Below are 20,526 nucleotides of genomic sequence, written 5' to 3'. Positions count from 1 at the left end.
CCCCTCTTGACTGCGAATGTGTCATATTTTTCCTTCTGCTTCTGACGCTACCAGCCTCCCCTGGATCCAGTTCTTCTGCCAGCTTTGTAAATATAGGTATTTCATGGAGTTTTGTTCCTCACTCTGTTTTTACTATACTTGGTCTTCAAAGCTGACCTCTACCAAAACTAAACTAGTAATCCAGGACCATGCCCCCCATATACCCACCACCATTTACAAGCAACACACACACACACACACACACACACACACACGCGCGCGCGCGCACGTCATTCCACCTGTATTCTTTAATTATTTTTAGCTAGTGGAATCCAGACACCCCAGTAAAAACTGTGAATCATATTTCCCTGCCTTTACACATCCTGTAACTCAGCAGGATATGTTGATTGTCTCCCAGCTGTCTCTCCTCTGCCTCTCTCTCTCTTTAGCCCATGAATTGCCCTAGATGAGGCCCTTACTGCTTTTCACCTGGTCTCCAGATAACTGATCCCAATCTCTGTTCTGGCCAGTCGTCATCTACCCTTGATGCTGCTACCAGTTATTTGTCTCAATCATGCTTCTCAGTATTTCAGCACCGAGGTTACCTGGCCATCATCGACTCCTGACCCACCGGCAGAGCTCAGATTCCTTGCTTGGCACACACTGCATTTGGCCATCTGGTCTCTGTTGGTCTGATTGGCACAACTTGTGTTCCATTCACCCTTATATTTGATGCTCCTGAAGTATAAAAATTCTTATGTTTCCTTCAAAAGGTCATGCGATTTGATGCTTCTTGCTTTTTACCTCTTTTATTTTCCTGAAAGGTATTTTCTTCTACCTTTTCCCCTTACTCACCCCACAGGTCATTCAAATCATGGGTCCTTTGTCCTGTTCCCCTCTCCTCCCTAACCTTGTCCCCCAGATAACAGAGTTAGTAACTTCCTTTTCTTTCCCCCCACCTTTGCATAGGTCTCTATGATTGCTCCCACCCTCTGTCTTACTGTGTATCCTGTCTCTCTCAGGTGGTGTGAGCTGTTTGAGGGCAGGGTCTTTGGCTCATTTGTCTTTATGTCTCCAACACTTAGCAGAATGCCTGACATGTTGTTACCACTTACTAAATGTTGATTAAATAACATGCAATTGGACTGAGTTAGTATGGCTTTAGGTATGGTTTTACAGAGGAAATTAAGACTCCAAAAACCTAAGTTCATCAGCGCCCTTGCTTCAAAAACACTGTTTGGTTACTTGGTAGAATTTAGCACTGACAGAAGAGGTTGAAAAAAATGAAATGCCTCCTAACTTAGAGTATTAGATATCAAGCAATTAAAAGGTTTTCTGAAGCCAATTGTAAGGCATTTATGTTGTGCTTTAAAAACATCTTGCCGTTCCAGCTTTATACAATTACCAAATTTTTAAAAGCTGTTTCAATTTCAAATATTTTCTCTTAGATATAGTGTCCCATGCAGCATTTCAGTATTTCTGTATCACGGTGCAATCTGGAGACAGAAACCACACGATAATCGATCAGGGAAAATTTGTTATAAACAGTGAGGGGTTGGCTACGATAGGCGACTAAAGAATGTAGGAGTAGCAGATACAGGGAGCAGAGCGCCCAAGGAAGGAGCAGATCTGGAAAAGCCTGGGATCCAGACCTCACCGGAGAAGATGTGGCGTATCCTACCAGATGGCAGACAAGTTCACTGCAGTGCCGCACCGGCAGGATTCACGGGAGCCTGCCTTCTGCAGTGCTGCACTGCAGAACTGCCCGGGAATCTGCCAGTGTGGGCGCGCCCTGCGAAGCCATCCTTGGGGTCTGCAGAGAAGCTGCCCCAGGGGTGGGTGCCACGTGCCTCCTGGTATAAGAAGAGAACCGGGAACCAGGGCCCTTCCTCCTCCAGTGTCCCTCCAGCACCCTCTAAAACTGTACCAGTGGCAAGGCCACAGGAAGACAGCCCTGGAAAGCAGTGGACTGACAACTGGCGCAGTCCGCCCCCTCTGACTCCTGAGCCTCCGTACGTTCCCATTTAACAAGATACAGCTGTAACAGAAATTAGAAAAATTATGTCCGTATAACATTTATCTTGAAGCCTAGTGCCCAACGAGAGTAGTGCAATTAGATGAGGATGAGAAAGAAGTTGGAGAGACTCTTGTGTGTTTAGAGGTAGTTAAATGGCATTTTTAGATAAAATATTAAATATCTAAATTTTATTTTCCTTCATCTAAATAAATTAAAGACACTGTTCTTATACTTGGGGCTTAAGAATTAGTTTTGGCTTAGAAACATAAAAAATAAGAGTCCTTTTGACTGTAATTGAGCCACAGCTAGTAAAAAGAGAGGAAGCGCTGTGTCTGTGTGTCATGCATGTTTGCCTAGTGTAAAATTCACCACTCCTAATTCAGTACGTTAGTTAACCAAAATATTCAAGAGTCAGGAATCCCCTCTGGCCTTTGAGCAAAGATAGGAAACAATATTTTGTATGCATGGTCTGAAAAGAGGAGAAATTAAGTGGGGAGAAGGTTTGGGACCTGGTAGCTGAGATGCCAGTCGCTGGGACAAATGAGGCTGCTTTGCACAGACCACACATGCTGTTTGCCCACATGCGGACGGACATGGTAGTAGCATTAGAGCAATTAGTGGGGTCATAATTTGGGAGTACCTCAGTATCATGAGTCAGTTCTTAGGGAAAAGACTGACATGAATTTTTGTTCCATAAGCCTTAACAACGGATATAACTCATGGGGGCTGCATTAAATAGTCCTACGGGTTCTTTGGAAGGAGTTTTTGTTATTATAGGAAGAAAACAGGAATCAAATCAGTCTCATATGACCCCTAGAGGCTTCTTAGGAATATTATATTGATGACAGAATAGATGTTTCATGAATCTTGGCCGATACTCGTTGATACTTGGGTCTGTGACTTAGAAGAAAGGAGAGATTCGAGGCCAAGTCTGATGTCCCTTGCACAGTATGACCTTATTACTTATTACCCACCTCTTTCTACCCATTTCAAAACTGTCTCTCTCCCTGGTTGTCATTGTTTGTGCTTTACTTCTTACTTGATATTAGCGGACAGCTAAAAGTTTTAGAGTTTGCTTTTTCATCATCGATTTTTCCCAGCTACAAGAGGTGTGTGAGAAGTTGGGGAGGTAGTGAAGTCAGGGGTGGGGACAGGTGTACCCCCAGCTGTGGAGTAGTTTTGATTAACAGTTATACCCGGAGGGTATTGACTTGGACACTAGACTTACCACACTACTGGCCTTCAGATTTTCAGACAATAAGGGACCTTCCCTTTGCTGAAGAACTAACCAGAGCTCCCAAGGACACATAGGGAAGTTGGGTTCGTATCTCCAATTACCTTTTCAGTCGACTCTTAAGGGTTTCAGTTGTAGAGATCCCCATGACCTTCAGGTGGGGAGCGTGTAGGTCAAGGTTGGGTCATACAAGTTCCTCAAGACTCATTATTTTCTCTCCTGAACATTTCAACATTTTGAGAGAGATGATTTGGAGCCTCCATTTCGTCATTAGTTAGTGCGTATTATGAAACATTTGAACCGTTGTGAATGTTTGGTGTCATGACTCTTGGACTGCTAAAAGCAGTTGGTGTTAGTGTCCACGCCTAATTGTAAGTGGGTTTTTGTTTTCTTTTGCTTTTTGTTTTGTTTTCAGGTTTTTCTGAAGAGTGATCGAGTGGCCAGAATGGTTCAGAGTGGAGGATGTTCTGCTAATGACTTCAGAGAGGTGTTTAAGAAAAACATAGAAAAACGTGTGCGGAGTTTGCCAGAAATTGATGGCTTGAGCAAAGAGACAGTGCTGAGCTCCTGGATAGCCAAATATGACGCCATTTACAGGGGTGAAGAGGACTTGTGTAAACAGCAAAACAGGATGGCCCTGAGCGCTGTTTCTGAACTTATTCTGAGCAAGGAACAACTCTATGAAATGTTTCAGCAGATTTTGGGAATTAAAAAACTAGAACACCAACTTCTTTATAATGCATGTCAGGTAAGTGATCATGATATTTCCTATTCCCCTGACTCACAGAATGAACACCAAGTCTTTACAAGCCTATGAAGATATACTTTACTTTCTCTAATCACTTTGTTTGGAAAGGTGAGTGAAATTGAATTTTTATATGTCAAATAATGACATTTGGAAGAAGCTTTGAAAGAATTATTCGATAGGAGAAGAATATCTGTGCATTTTATTCAGTAAGTAATTGTTCCATGTGCCCTATTTTAGGACATCAGATTTATACCTATTGGGTATATGTGTATGGGGCATGCCCTGAGTAGTAAAGTGAAAATCGTCTCTTATCTGAAGAAGCTTGGCAATTTATAATAAACAGGTATTCCTCACTGCAGAATAATTTTTCATAAAGGTATGATACTCATCTTCAGAGTTTTATGGAAGTGACTGAAATTTCAAAAATTTTTTCTTTAACCCAGCCAGATAGAAATGAATTGAAGAAGATTGCTAAACTACATAATTTAGAGGTGACAGAGTAAATAATATATTTTCTCTTCAGTTGTTATTTTAATCATACATATGAAAAACTAAATATAATATCATGTTTGTTCCATGTCTTTCATCTTTAGATCCTATGATTTGTCTAAATGTATTCCTCCCTTAGTTGTATTTTGTTTGCTTATTTTAGAGCTATAAATTATTTAACTGTGCCCTAATATACAATTTAAGTTGCCAAAATTCTGGCATTTTAAAATTCCTGTGTTCATTAAGAGTCACACTTTTATAATGTACATATGTTTACATTTATTTTAAATCTTTTTGCAAATCTACTTCTCAATTTCTGTATTCTATGTGTATCATTTACTTTGCATTACTAATTTGTGAATCATTTCCAATGAATAAATTAGCAGAGTTAATTAATGGAAAAGCAATGTGGAACCTTAACCCTGTGAACAATTCATGCTTTCACTATAATTGATTTTACTGCATTATTAAACCAGGTGGTGGTTTTGATAATATTGGAGGATGACTGTACAGCCAAAATCTTCCATTGTAAAAGAAACACAACTGGGACTTTCTGTTTTTAATGGAGCAGTAGCTCACTTGTATAGTTAAATATTGATGAACAAAATTTATTAGTAAAATTCAGATTCAGACATTGAGTAAATGTTTACCGAGTATTCAAGCCAAAAACTTTGCTAGGTGTTGGGGAAACCAACCTTAACTAAATAAAATATTTGTTCTCTATGTGCTGAAGTCTTCACAGAGCAGGTAGACCTCTAAAATAAGTTATTACAAATGCAGTAGAATTTATCCTGAATGTTACAGGGTCATAACATAAATTCCTGTGGACCTACGAGTTTATGTTTATTTACTCAAAATGTACTCAAATTAATCTTTTGTTTACTTTTAAAGATCACTTCTACAGCAAGGGTTTTGACCTCCTGGTTTCTGTCCTCTGTGATTTGGAACATATTGCGTTGGCCAAAAGGTTCATTCGATGTTTTCTGTCAGATGGCTCTAGTAGTGCTTAGTTGTCTTTAACTTCATTCAAAACAGTTTTGTTAGATTGTATTATGACAGCTGTCATAGCAGCACGCATTTAAAAAAAAGTATCAAAATTGGTGAATTTTTGTGTAGCCATTTTAATATTGAAGATGGAAGAAAAACACATTTTCGGCATATTATGCTTTATTATTTCACGAAAGGTAAAAAAGCAACTAAAATACAAAAAAAAGATTTGTGCAGCGTATGGAGAAGGTGCTGTGACTGATACAACGTGTCTTTCGTGCTGGAGATTTCTCCCTGGACGTTGCTCCACAGTCGGGTAGATCAGTTGAAGTTAATAGCGATCAAATCAAGACATTAATTGAGAACAGTCAATGTTATACCACGCGGGAGATAGCCGACCTTCCCAAAATATCCAGATCAAGCACTGAAAATCATTTACACCTGCTTGGTTATGTTAATCGCTTTGATGTTTGGGTTCCACATAAGCGAAAGAAACCTTCTTGACCATATTCCCACATGTGAGTCTCTACTTAAACGTAACAAAAACATTTTGTTTTTAAAACAAACTGTGATGGGTGATGAAAAGTGGATACTGTACAACAATGTGGAACGGAAGAGATCGTGGGGCATGCGAAGTGAACCACCACCAACCACACCAAAGGCCTGTCTTCATCCAAAGAAGGTGATGTTGTGTATATGGTGGGATTGGAAGGGAGTTCTCTATTATGAGCTCCTTCCAGAAAACCAAACGATTAATTCCCAACAAGTACTGCTCCCAGTTAGACCAACTGAAAGTGGCACTCGACGAAAAGCATCCAGAATTAGTCAACAGAAAATGCATCAGGATAATGCAAGACAGCATGTTTCTTTGATGACCAGGCAAAAACTGTTACAGCTTGGCTGGGAAGTTCTGTTTTGATTTTTTTTTTTTTTGATCTGAACCATTTTTAAAGTCTTTATTGAATTTGTTACAATATTACTTCTGTTTTATGTTTTGTTTTTTTGGCTTCAAGGCATGTGAGATCTTAGCTCCCCAACCAGGAATCGAACCCACACCCTCTGCACTGGAAGGCGGAGTCTTTAACCAGTGAACCACCAGGGAAGTCCCGTGGCTGGGATGTTCTGATTCATCCGCCGTATTCACTACACATTGCGCCTTTGGATTTCCATTTATTTCGGTCTTTACAGAATTCTCTTAATGGAAAAAATTTCGATTCCCTGGAAGACTGTAAAAGGCACCTGGTACAGTTCTTTGCTCAAAAAGATAAAAGGTTTTGGGAAGATAGAATTGTGAAGTTGCCTGAAAAATGGCAGAAGGTAGTGGAACAAAAACAGTGAATATGTTGTTCAATAAAGTTCTTGGTGAAAATGAAAAACATATCTTTTATTTTTACTTAAAAACCGAAAGAACCTTTTGGCCAACCCAGTACTTCTAGTTCAAATCTCTGTCTGTAATAATGGATTTATTTTTGCCTTCAGTTCTATCAGTATTTGCCTCATGTATCTTGATGCTTTGTTAGGTTCATACACATTTAGCATTGTCATGTCTTTTTGTGGAATTAATATATAAATTTGTGGACTTTATATAAAGTCCCTCTCTGTCCCTGATAATCTTTTTTTCTTTTTTGAAGTCTACTTTGTCTCAAACTAATATGGCTACTTCAGCTTTCTTTTGATTATGGTTACCAGGGTGTATCTTTCTCCATCTGTTTCTTTTTAACCTGTCTGATTCTTTGTTTAAAGTGGGTTTCTTGTAGTCAGCTGCATATTACCTCTGGTTTTTGTTTTTGTTTTTAATCCAGTCTGACAATTTCTGTCTTTTAATGGGTGTGTTCAGACCTAACATTTGTATATAAAGTGATGTAGTTGGATCACATTCTGCAGTCTTTATAAGTATTGACTCTTCTTTGCATTTGTTCTGTCTCCCCTCCTTTTTCTGCCTTCTTTAATTTTAATTGAACATTTATATGATTCCATTTTATATTCTCTTTTGATGCACTACTTATCTTTTTTAAAAAGCGTGTGTAGTAGTTGCCCTAGGGCTTACAATATGTATTTTAAAATAATCTAATCTAAGTCTACCTTCAAATAACACTATAAGGCTTCAAGTGTCGTACAGCTCTCCTGTAATAGAGAATTCTCAATTCCTCCCTCCCGTCCCTTGTGAAATTTCTGTCATTCATTTCACTTATAATATGCTCTGTTCACCAAACATATTGTTACTACTCTTGCTTTAAACAGATAATTTTTAGATCAGTTAATAAGAAAAGTAAAAGATACGTGTGTGTGTGTGTGTGTGTGTGTGTGTATATATATATATATATAATTTCACCTTCATTTATTCCTTCTCTGACACTTTTCTTTCTTCATGTAGATCCAAGTTTCTGCCCTACATCATTTTCCTTATCTGAAAAACTTCTTTGAACCTTTTTTGAAAGGCAGGACTACTGATAATGAACTCCCCCAGTTATTGTATATCTGATAAAGTCTCTGTTTCTTCTTTATCGTTAAAGGATAATTTCATTAGATGTAGAGTTAGCTTTTTTTCTCTTTTAACATATTCTAAAGATTTCACTCCATTTTCTTGCTTGTGTGGCTTCTGATGAGTAGTCCGATCAAGCTCTTTTCCTCGATTCTCTGGAAGGTGTTTTGTTTGTTTTCTTGTCCTCTGGCTTCCTTTAATAATTTCTCCTTGGCTTAGTTTTCTGCAGTGCAAATATGATATGCCTGGTATGAGTTTTTTGGTATTTCTCCCGCTCGGTATTTTCTGAGCCTCCTGAATTTTAGGGGTTGGTGTGTGTCATTACGTTTGGAAAATTCTCAGCCATTATTAATTCAAACGTTCCTTATAGCCTATCCTCACCTTCTCCTGCCAGTATTTTAGTTATATTTGTTATGTCTACTTATGTTACTTGTCACAGTTCTGGGATGTTCTTTTTATTTTTTTGTTTACTTTTAGGTTCTCTTTCTCTTTGCATTTCAGAGAGGGAAGTTTCGGCTGACCTTCAAGTGTCCTGATTCTTTGCTCAGAATCAGCAAGTCTGCTGATAAGCCCCTCGAAGGCATTGTTCCCGTCTGTTAGTGTTTTTGATTTCTAGCATTTCCTTTGATTCTTTCTTAGCGTTTCCACCTCCCTGCTTATATTATCCATCTGTTCTTGCCTGTTTTCAACTTTTTCCATTACAGCCCTTCATACATTATTAACGGGTACTTAAATTCCTTGTGAGTTAACTACGTCCGTGTGACATCATAATCTGGTTTGGATGCATGATTTGTCTCCACAGACTGTGTTCCTTTTTCTTCTTTCGCCTTTTGGCATGCTTTGTATAACTTTTTGTTGAGAGCCAGGCACGTTGTATCAGGTAAGAGAAACTGCGGTATATTCGCCTTTAGTGTGAGGATTTATGTTAATCTGACTGGGAGGTTGGCTGTGTTTAATGTTTGTTGTAGCCACAGGCGCAAGAAGCTTCACATTCTTCTAGTGTCCTTGTCTTTTTCTCCTGTCTTGACTTTGGGCTTCCCGAAGTATTCCTCTTCAGAGAGTCTGTATCTGCGGCTCTTTAACCGTGATCAGCCGTTTTTCTGGAGCGATGCTGGTGTTGTGGTAGGGTGCTGGGGAGAAGGGAGTGTTCATCCTACCATTTGGTAAAGTCTCAGTCTTTCCATGGGCCTGTGTCTCAGGGCTGTAACTTGCACAAGTGTTTCTTGTTGTTGTTGTTTTTTTTTTGTTTTGTTTTGTTTTTTTTTGCAGTACGCGGGCCTCTCACTGTTGTGGCCTCTCCCGTTGCGGAGCACAGGCTCCGGGCGCTCAGGCTCAACGGCCACGGCTCACGGGCCCAGCCGCTCTGTGGCATGTGGGATCTTCCCAGACCGGGGCACGAACCCACGTCCCCTGCATCGGCAGGCGGACTCTGAACCACTGCGCCACCAGGGAAGCCTTGCATAAGTGTTTCTAACCTTTGTCCCCGAGTATTGTTTTCCTCCTCACCCACACCCCTTATTTCCTTCCCTGGCTAAAGCATCCCCCATTTGTTTCCTTGAAGTCTTGTCTCCTGTTCATGCTGGGTTTTTTGTTATTATTATTATTTTTCAAATAGACAGGACAGAAAGGCCGCAAAGGACTGCAGAGGGCGGCCTTCTCCTCCTCCAGCTAGAATAAGTTTTCAGCGTTTTCTTCTAACAAAGTCCTTTCCCCTTTGTTAGGGAAAAGAATCTGGGCGGTATAACAGTGGCTCTTCTCCCCCTCTTCCGGCCAGGTTCCCAAGGGGAACCTTCTTGGATCCTTACCGTGAGAACTTGGTGGGGTCACTGGAAGAAAGCCCAGGAAAGTGCGGAAGCCCCTTTATGATTACAACCCCAGGAGTTTCTCACTCTCTGCCCTCAGCTTCCAGTAGTTTGTTCGAATTACTAGTCAGATAAGTGGTTCTGTATTTCTGGCACCCATTGACTTCTGCTTTAAATGTAGTATCTCTGTTTTTCCTGTGTCTCCAGATATTGGGTTAGTGGTTTGCCCTGAAAGCTCAGTTCTCTGAGAAGTGCAGAAAAGTCATTGATTTTCAGCTTGTCCAGCTGTTTATTGTAAAGACGGGAGGCATGACTTCTCCTAAGCTCTTTACGTGTCTGAGCTGAAACTAGAGTTCTCTTCAGCTCTGAGATTTGAAAGAAAAGCTTAAAGATTTTTTGATTAACTTAAAGAAATTACAAAAATACTCATAAGTAAGGGAAGAGCTTTCCTTTGGAATAAGAATCATTTTACAGAAATTAAGAAAATGGATTGTTGAGAAAAACAGCTGAGGTTCTTCTTTTACCCTCAAGGACCTGTCTATCTTGTTTGTTCCTTTGTTGTCTTTCAACAGAGTTTTAAAAAGAAAAGGCTATAGAAATCACAGAAGATAGCCTGCCCTTTATAGGGAAGGAATGGTGTGAGGAGAGGAATTAGTAGAGCAGGGCTCGGGGAAACAGCTTGGTCTAAAGCTAGCCAAGCTGCGGGCACCTGGGTCCAGGTACATGTTGGTGGAATTTACTCCCCTTTCCCTGTGTCTCAGGAAAGGCTTTGAGGCTCTTGCTAACTGTAAAATTCTTGCTTCTGTATTTATTTACCCTGTCTGGTCCCTTGTTCTTGCCAACAGTGTTCTCCTAGGAAATCTCAAAGATGTTTTGTTGCTTCAGGGTCCAAAGCTCAGGATAGGAAGCTGCTCTGCTGAGATGTGCAGGTTGGCAACGGCCAGACAGCTCTTGGGGACTCGGAAAGGAAAGGACGTGAATGAGGAGGGAGCAGTGCCAGGGCTGCCACCTGAAGCTGGCAGGAGCCTCACGTGGTTTTGTAGCCCTTGTCCCAGAGCTGTAGGTTTAGCATCCATAATGGAAAAACAGGAAGCTGTCTTCTGAAGAAGCCATGGGTGTTGACATTGCTTCCGGTCAGAGCCGAGAACTTATTAATTTCAAAATTAAGGCATTGAAGAGTTTCCTCTAGGAAACTCTTAAAAGCGCTAATTTAGAAGATAGCATGTGTAACAATTAAGTTATGAAACCAGGGATAATTGAAAGAAAAATTATTTACATGTTATCAGAAAAACATAAGAACAACCCACATATGTCATGGATTAGTTCTTGTGCTACTGAAACTGCCTGTCAGATTTTGGATTCTTTGCTTTGAGAATATCGTGTTTGCATTGGTGCACATTCATAGCACAGAACACTAAGAAAAAAGATGAAGAAAAGAGCACAAACTGTACATTCTACAGTGACTAACATAACAATACCGGAATCTGAAATTGTTAGCCATCATTTACTTGAATCAGGATATTAACGGGGTGAAAGAAGCCCAGTCTGTCAGTAAAGACTTTAATTTCAGAATAACTTGAAGGAAATGCAGTGAATTTCAAATAAATACAGTCATACTTTTAGAGAAATGCAGTTAGTTGATATTAAAGCTATGTGTTTTATAGTCTTCAGAATAATTTTGATTTCACATATTTTTGAATTAAAATATTGTTACTTAAGTGGTACCGGTAAGGAGTCAGCTTTCCTTGAACAGAAATGAAATGTCTTTTAAAGATTATTTTAAAATACGACAAAGCGTGGTACACTGTGTTTAAATCAGTTCGTTAACCCATTCTCTGTAATCATGTAGAGAATACAGATGGTAATATAGAAAGGAGATCTAGTTATTTGCTAGCTTTAATTTTTTTCAAAGGAAGCACTCTTGTAAATGCCACAGTGGCGTGGTAAGTCCCTGGCTCTACCTTCTTGAGGTTGAGGAGAATTCAGTATTGGGGAGAATTGTGTAATCTTCAGGTGTGTCATGAAGAGGGTTACCAGGATGAGAAGATGCTAAATATTCTGTGAGGGGGGAGGGGTGAGCATGTTTCGGTGTGGAGATGTGAAGCAGCCCCTGGCGTCTGGGGGGAGCTGCTAGCATAAGGAGGGCTGGGTTGGGGCTGTGGTTTGAGGTGACATTAGCACGTGTGGGTGTGGCTCTTGTAGATTGCAGAGACACACAATCCTAAGTGACCGGAGTCTGCGTAGTGGAATACATAGTACCATATACACTGTCATTCTCCTCCTTTTACCTTTTAAGAGGATTAATTAACTGAATTTTACAGCCATCTAGATCCTGATCTTTTCTGCCGAAAGCAACCTTCATTAATCTTTCATAATCTCCTTCCATTAACTGAAGAAAGTTTCACCCACGTTTACCCAAGAGTCAAAGCAAAGTTACCTGGAACCTTCCTCTCTAAACACCGCTCCCACCTGCCCTCACCAAATTCCTTATATTCTGAAGACTGTAAGAACTGTGTTAAGTAATATTACAGAACTGGTTGTGTGTTTGTAAGGAATAAGCAGGAATATTTATGAATGGTTAAAAAGTATAGTGTTCAGGTTTATGATTCCCTTCCCCTAGAAATCTCAAGCTTTGGAGATTAAGCACTTGAGGTCTAGGAATTTTTAAAAAAATCAACAGAGGCAATTGCTGTGCTTCCTGCCCCTCTCACTGTGAAAGTCTTCCCCCGGAAGTGCAGGAACCATGAGGCGTTCTGTTCTGAAGACCCCCTTTCACGGTGTGTAAAGGGAAAATAGGGAGAGACATGTGAATCGCTCAGAGGAAATTGGTATCTGCCTTTCACTGCCATCATCTTTTTTCTCAACTAGTATCATGTGATTGATAATACATTTTAACATAATTTGTCTACTTTGGCAGAAATATAAAAGCACATTCTACAGAGACAATTACATTTGATAACAAAAATCACTTGCAAATCAGGAGAATAAAGCTGAGGAAATGATTGTTAGCAAGATATATCTTTCCTGGGTGTATAATTTTAAATCTCAAAATGTCTGAGGAAAATATTCAAGTGAATGTCATTAAATAGCAATTGTTATGTTTTAGGAAACAGCAAGGAGCAACTGAAGACCTTAAGACTGATTGGATCGTATAATACCTGACTTTTGAAATTCTGGAGTTAATAATTAGCTATAATATTTATATAAATATTCACTTCTTTTTTAAAAAATAAATGTATCATGATATATAATTGATGAATCTGATTTCAGTTAAATAAATGTGAATCTGATTAGTAATATTGAATCAGTTTCCTCTCTAAAAATTGTTTTTATTTTTTAAATATCTTTATTGGAGTATAATTGCTGTACAATGCTGTGTTAGTTTCTGCTGTATGATAAAGTGAATCAGCTATACATATACATATATCCCCATATCCCCTCCCTCTTGCGTCTCCCTCCCACCCTCCCTATCCCAGCCCTTTAGGTGGACACAAAGCATCGAGCTGATCTCCCTGTGCTATGCGGCTGCTTCCCACTAGCTATCTGTTTCACGTTTGGTAGTATATATGAGTCCATGCCACTCTCTCACTTCATCCCAGCTTACCCTTCCCCCTCCCCGTGTCCTCAAGTCCATTCTCTACATCTGCATCTTTATTCCTGTCCTGCCCCTAGGTTCTTCGGAACAAATTTTTTTTTTTTTTTTTTTTAGATTCTATATATATGTGTTAGCATACGGTATTTGTTTTTCTCTTTCTGACTTACTTCACTCTGTATGACAGACTCTAGGTCCATCCATCTCACTACAAATAACTCAATTTTGTTTCTTTTTATGACTGAGGAGTATTCCATTGTATATAGGTGCCACATCTTCTTTATCCATTCATCTGTCTCTGGACGCTTAGGTTGCTTCCGTGTCCTGGCTATTGTAAATAGTGCTGCAGTGAACATTGTGGTACATGTCTCTTTTTGAATTATGGTTTTCTCAGGGTATATGCCCAGTAGTAGGATTGCTGGGTCGTATGGTAGTTCTATTTTTAGTTTTTTAAGGAACCTCCATACTGTTCTCTATAGTGGCTGTATCAGTTTACATTCCCACCAGCAGTGCATGAGGGTTCCCGTTTCTCCACACCCTCTCCAGCATTTATTGTTTGTAGATTTTTTGATGATGGCCATTCTGACTGGTGTGAGGTGATACCTCATTGCAGTTTTGATTTGCATTTCTCTAGTGATTAGTGAAGTTGAGCATCCTTTCATGTGTTTGTTGGCAATGTGTATATCTTCTTTGGAGAAATGTCTGTTTAGGTCTTCTGCCCATTTTGGTGTTGGGTTGTTTGTTTTTCTGATATTGGGCTGCATGAGCTGCTTGTGTATTTTAGAGATTAATCCTTTGTCAGTTGCTTCGTTTGCAAATATTTTCTCCCATTCGGAGGGTTGTCTTTTCATCTTATTTATGCTGTGCAAAAGCTTTTAAGTTTCATTAGGTCCCATTTGTTTATTTTTGTTTTTATTTCCATTTCTCTAGAAGGTGGGTCAAAAAGGATCTTGCTGTGATTTATGTCACAGAGTGTTCTCCCTGTGTTTTCCTCTAATAGTTTTCCTTGGCTGTGCAAAAGCTTTTAAGTTTCATTAGGTCCCATTTGTTTATTTTTGTTTTTAGTTTTTATTTCCATTTCCATTTCTCTAGAAGGTGGGTCAAAAAGGATCTTGCTGTGATTTATGTCACAGAGCGTTCTCCCTGTGTTTTCCTCTAAGAGTTTTATAGTGTCTAGCCTTACATTTAGGTCTGTAATCCATAAAAATTGTTTTTATAATTGTGAATACAACTGTATTATATTCTTAAATCAAGTTATAACTTTTATCAGTGTTGCTTCATTTGACTATGCATTATTTTTTTTTTTTTACCTTTGGCCTACGTGTAGAGGAACTACATAAAAATATTTCTAAGTAAGGTTTCTCCTAAAGATGTTTTCACTCATTTCTGCTTTCTCCCAAATCTCATCAGATAAAAATATAGGCTACAGTCAGATATTCCATGCATTTATTTTTAGACTTTTCTTCTTTACTTAGATCTAGCCTATAGAAATTAGGGTTTTATCCCAGCATGTCCACATTTTTTTTTTTTTCTTAATGATAAGAGAACACAAATCTTCAGAGATCAGGCATTTTTGTAATAGTAATGGAAGGGAAAAGTGTATTTGCCAATGCACTTCATGACCTGTTTTCATCTATTAATGAATAAAAGATTATATGAATCTACTGTTCCAACTATAATAATATGAATATTGTTCTTAGGTTTTTCATGGTTGTTAATGAAAATATTCTGTCAAAATGACATATATGTGATAAATATATTTTATACATTGAAAAATGCTTATTGAATGCCTTCTAAAAATATCAGTTACTGGGCGAAACAATGAAAATACAAAAATGACAAGATTTTATTCTTTCCCTCAGGGTGTTTGCATGTGGTCAGGAGACAGGTATGTAAGTAAAATGTGACAAATGGTATAATTAATCAGTGTGTCTCTGAGGGTGTGTATAGGGCATAATGTGAACACGTGGATGACAGTCTCCTAATTTGATACTGGATAGTTTGCGTGGATTTCTTTAATGCTCCACCCTGGCTCCACATTAGAATGACCTGAGGAGCTTTACAAACCACTGGGTACCTGGGCCCCCACCTCAGACTGAGTGAAACAGTCTGTGGATGTGGGGCCTAAGTGTCTGTTTTTTAAAAGCTTCCTACGTGATGCTGAGGCTTAAGGACCCCTGGTCTGACAGTTCATCTGAGGTCTTCATGCCATGGTCATATCTAAGTATAGAGGAGGCTGGGAAACAGTCTAGCTCTCTGCCCAGAAGAAGAAATGATTTGGAAGTCTGGAAACTCAATCCTCTGTTGGAACTTTAATGAAGGTTCTAACAAGGACAATTCCTGGATTTTGGAAGATGCGTAGAAATTCAGCAGACTGGAGGAAAACAACGCTTACGAAGGCACGAGGAGAATGAGATGGCTTGGAGTCTATGGGAGATTCATTGTGTGTTTTGGTGGAGTAGCAGATGAAGCTAGAGTTAGGAAAGGACTTGAATGTTAAGGGGCCTCACATGCTGGCTGGAAGAGCTTGGAACTGTCACGAGATAGGGAACACTGTTGGTCTGTGAGGCAAGGAATGACAGGAACAAGTTGGGGTTCTGGAAAGATCACTCTCTGTGGTCTAAAGAATGGATTACATGTGGCCCATCCCCTGCCTCACCCCACCTGTGGGCATGGCGCAGCATTATTAAAAAAGAAGTGGAGGACTTCCCTGGTGGCGAAGTGGTTGAGAGTCCGCCTGCCGATGCAGGGGACACGGGTTCGTGCCCCGGTCCGGGAAGAGCCCACATGCCGCAGAGTGACTGGGCCCGTGAGCCATGGCCACTGAGCCTGCACGTCCGGAGCCTGTGCTCCGCAATGGGAGAGGCCACAACAGTGAGAGGCCTGTGTACCGCACACACACAAAAAAGGAAGTGGAACAGGACCTGCATATTAATGTTTTGAGTAGTCATGAGGCTCTGCTCCTTGCCCTACTGTGGTCCTGTTTTCCTGTGTTGCCTGTGAAGTTCCTAGACTACTGGATTTCACCTGGGTGTCGCGTCACATCCTCTTGGATCCATGCCCTGTTTTGTGCTTCGGAATTCTTCTGTGCTCCCGCGCTTGGGAACTTTGGCCTGAGTCAGAACACTAGACCACCTACTTGCCTTAAAAGGGACATGATGAAAGCCCAGGAATTCAAGCAGAAAAAGGGATCCGCTGGAGCCTGTAGTTTAAGACATACCATTCTCCAGAACTACGGGTAACATCCACCTATTCCCCTCACTCACGTTTTATAGAAAAGATAGTATCCTTTGATACTATGGCTGTCTCCCATTTACATTTCCAGCATTTATCTGATGCAGCATTTCTATTAATTGTGCCCTGATGGTGCATCTTTGATGAGGGTGTTCTTTCAATATAGCACCTACTCTGGTCAGCCACTGATCAAGGCTCTCCATATATTGCGGTCCCTCTTCCCATGGAGCAGTATTTTGGGGCAGGGGCATATGTGGCAGGGGGCGGGGGGAATCAAAAGTTCTGTTGTGTACCTGATGAAATAAGAATGTTATACGTCCATGTGATGGCAGGTGGTAGTCTGAAATTCCAGTGAGAGGTCAGAGTTGGAGATAAAGATTTGGAAATCATTTTGATAAACTTAGTGTTTTAATTTAAGTCATGAGACATTATGAAATCATACTGGGAGAGTCTGGGGCTCAAGAAGAAAAAGGGCCAACGACAGAGAGGCCTGGGGATGCCAGGATTTAGAGGCTGCACAAAGGCAAAAGAGCCAGCGAAGAGGGAGGAAACCAGAAAGTGCGGTGTCAGGAAAGCCGTGGGAAGACATTGCAAGGAGAGAGTTTACCTGTGCCACACAACAACGAAGTGACCCTTGAGTTTGTGAAGTGGAAGAGCCACTGTTGGCTTTGACAAGGGAAGACTTTTTGGAGTGGTTGGGAGTAAACCTGACTGGAGTGGGTTAAAAGAAGAACCAAGAGGGCTTCCCTGGTGGCGCAGTGGTTGAGAGTCCGCCTGCCGATGCAGGGGACACGGGTTCGTGCCCCGGTCCGGGAAGATCCCACATGCTGCGGAGCCTGTGCGTCTGGAGCCTGTGCTCTGCAACGGGAGAGGCCACAACAGTGAGAGGCCCGCATACCGCAAAAAAAAAAAAAAAGAAAAAGAAGAACCAAGAAAATAAGAAAGTGGTGTTAATAGGAAAACTTCAGGGAATCAGCTAATATGAAGAATATTATATAGTCAAGAAATTCCTTCTATTTAGTATATTGAATCATTTTATTTAAAAAAAAATTATTGAGCCCTTACCTTACTATGTGTCAGGCTCACAGTATCGGACTTGGTTCTTAATTGTTTATTGCTTTCGGACTTTTAGAAATGTGTGGCCCACAAAATCCCGATTTCTTCTGGTAGGGGGTCAGAACAACTTTTTACAAAGCACTTAATTTTAAAAAAGCAGTTTGAAAGGGCTGAAGAAAAAGGACTGTATGCTTACAAAGAGTATCCTGTGAATTTGACACTTTTAGATGATTATTGGGGTCATAATATCCTGAACCCTCTTTGTTTAAGACCAGAAAAAAAATTTCTTTTTTCCGTTTTCCCTAATTACCTTAGATAGAGCAGGGCCAATTGATCATTGTCTTAGTAAGATTTTACTTGTGTAATGGGTGGCAGTGATGATTCTAGTTATTTGTTACAAACTGGTAGAAAGGCCTCTCTTGTTAAATTTTTTTTTAATGATGTCATTTCCTGTTTGCAAAGTGTTTTCAGTTGTTTGTTACAAACTGGTAGAAAGGCCTCTCTTGTTAAATGTTTTTAAATGATGTCATTTCCTGTTTGCAAAGTGTTTTCATGATTCTTTTGTGAAGGTCTCCAGGTGAAGGAGGCTGACATCTTGTTTCACGAAGCCTAATCAGAAGTTTGTGCACTCATTATGTACATGGTATGGTACCAAGAGGAATAGTATTTGAAAAATATAGATAGGTTTGCTACCCTGTTTTGTTTGAGAATTCAGATGCTATTAGGATTGTTGCACTGAAAAATACTGCAGTGATAAAAATACAGATTCGCTATGCTTATTTTGAGTTTCCCTGTCTTTCAGCCTTTTCACGTAGGTCAGCTCTTCTTTCCACTCTACATCCATGGCAAACTGCTGAATCTGAAACTTCTCAAACTCAACAGGTTCAAAGTGCTCTTTTTTCTCATCTCAAACCTGGTTCTATTTATGTATGTTCAGCTTTCTGACTCAACACCAGGAGCCATTCGTGATTATTGCCTTCCCAGTGCAAACAATAATCTGGTACTGCTACTTCCTCCATTATATTGCAGTGTCTGCTCTTGTCTTCCACAACCACCCGCGTAGCTGGAAGCTTCAGTACCTTTCACATGGAGCGTGACAGTAACCTCTCACCTGCTTCCTCCCTTCTAATCCTACATGCTTTTATTGCCAGATTGATATTATTGAAGCACCATCCTGTTGTCATCATGACCCAACTTTGAACAGGGAAAAAAAATATGGCTCCTCTGTCAGCAGAATGAAGTTCATAGCCCTTGGCTAGGCTTTCAACACCTGTGGCATTCAGCCTGGCCCCCACCTGCCTTTCCATGTTCTTTCCCATATTCTTCCCCATGTGACGATTCTTTACACACCCCCTGTGCCAGGTGAGCCGAAGCACTCCCTGTTCCTCATCTACACCCTGTATTTTCTTGAATTTTAATTCTGTCTCACTTTATTCTCTTCACTTGGAATCCCCCTTCTCTGTTCTTAAAGAATCAAGCGAAATTCCTCCTCCACAAAGCCTGCTCTGCTCCTGCCTTCACTCATTTTTCTTAAATATTGTGGGAGAGGGGGAAATCCGTGAGGAATGTATAATTCCCTAGCATACCGAAAAGCTTGTGATATTCTACTTTGTATTATAGATACTTATACATGCCTCTCTTATTGCATTGTAACAACTTGAACATAGGATAAATATTTAAATCCTTTTACCGTAAATTGTCCAGTAATATTTAACGTGTTTCCTATTGTGGGCACTCATGGCAAGTGACTGACAGAATGGAAACTGAGGGTGAGGTGTCGTGAAGGAGAGGGAGGTGGTTACGTTGAACCCTGGGGTCAAACTATAGGATTCAGACCCTGGCCCTGCCTAGTATGAACTGTGTGACCTTGACCTTGGAAAATCGTTTAAACCTGTCTGTGCTTTAGATTTTTTCATTACTAACCTGGGATGATGATAGGAACTCCTTCCATATGGTTGCTCTGAGGCTTAAATGTAATGATGTTTACAAACACTTAGAACGGTTCCTGACATACAGTGCTGTATAAATTCACCTCTTACTAGTCCTGATGAGGCTAAAGTTCTAATCTGCTCTGACAGCGTCCTCTAAAGTCGCTGATAGTGTCTGTGTTATTTTACTTAGTGCTAAAATCTCTCCGTTTCATCATTATTAATGTAAATGTATATTCAATTATTTTACTGAGGGAAGTATAGTTAGTAAATAATTGCTTGAAAATGTTAGCTCATGACGTCTGTCTAGAAGATAAAATGTTAATACCAAATGGAATCCTAAGGAGAATTTCATGATGTGCAAAAATTAGCGAAGTTACACCTACCATTTTAGGCAATGATGTATGCATAGTCTCCAGGCTGTCGAAGTCCCCTGGTTTTTATGTTTGAGGTTAAAGTTCTTGCGTTCTTACTTTTGAACATTTTTTTCCATTACTTAATATAGTTTAGTTCAGTTCACATAGGCTAATTTTATATCTCATTAACTTGTTCATCTTTTTCCTACTTTTATGTAGTATTCAAAGGGAAGTGTGGTTTGGGAAATGCAATTTTAAGACTCTCAGAACTGTTCTCTGAGAAGCTGCGACAGAACTGCTCTTTCCGAGCCAGGTTTCTTATGCACAGTTTAGCAAGTAGACGTGAGAGTGATCTTTACAGGCTCTGCCTTTAGCAGCCGAGTGCTCCCTGACTCAGACGTAACAGCATCCAGGCAATGCGTCCCTCTTGAGAATACGGGGATCACTTCACTTCCTTGTGCTCTTTGTGCTGCACGAAGTTGCAGAAAGAGTTTTAGTTACCATGTTCTGTATACCTTGCTGGCTAATTGTCAATGATCAGGTAGCGGGGAGGAAGGATTTTTTTGTTTCTGTTTTTGAGGGAGGTTGCCTCATGGAAGATGGGTCAGTGTGGAGGGATGTT

General features: G+C 40.2%; 1 protein-coding gene across 5 annotated transcripts in view; it reads left to right on the top strand.

Moving 5' to 3' along the window:
• The window catches only part of CADPS2 (calcium dependent secretion activator 2), a 484,769-nt gene that overhangs the window by 142,419 nt on the left and 321,824 nt on the right, over positions 1–20,526 (top strand). For all 5 annotated transcript variants that reach the window (XM_082846689.1, XM_082846688.1, XM_082846687.1 and 2 more), the window contains exon 3: positions 3,646–3,978. In XM_082846689.1, the coding sequence (XP_082702815.1) occupies positions 3,646–3,978 (333 nt within the window). The remainder of the gene's footprint in view (positions 1–3,645; positions 3,979–20,526) is intronic.

This window comes from Leucopleurus acutus (assembly GCF_964270905.1).
Source record: "Leucopleurus acutus genome assembly, chromosome: 9".
Classification (NCBI taxonomy): domain Eukaryota; kingdom Metazoa; phylum Chordata; class Mammalia; order Artiodactyla; family Delphinidae; genus Leucopleurus; species Leucopleurus acutus.
This window is presented reverse-complemented; position numbering and strand designations above follow the sequence as displayed.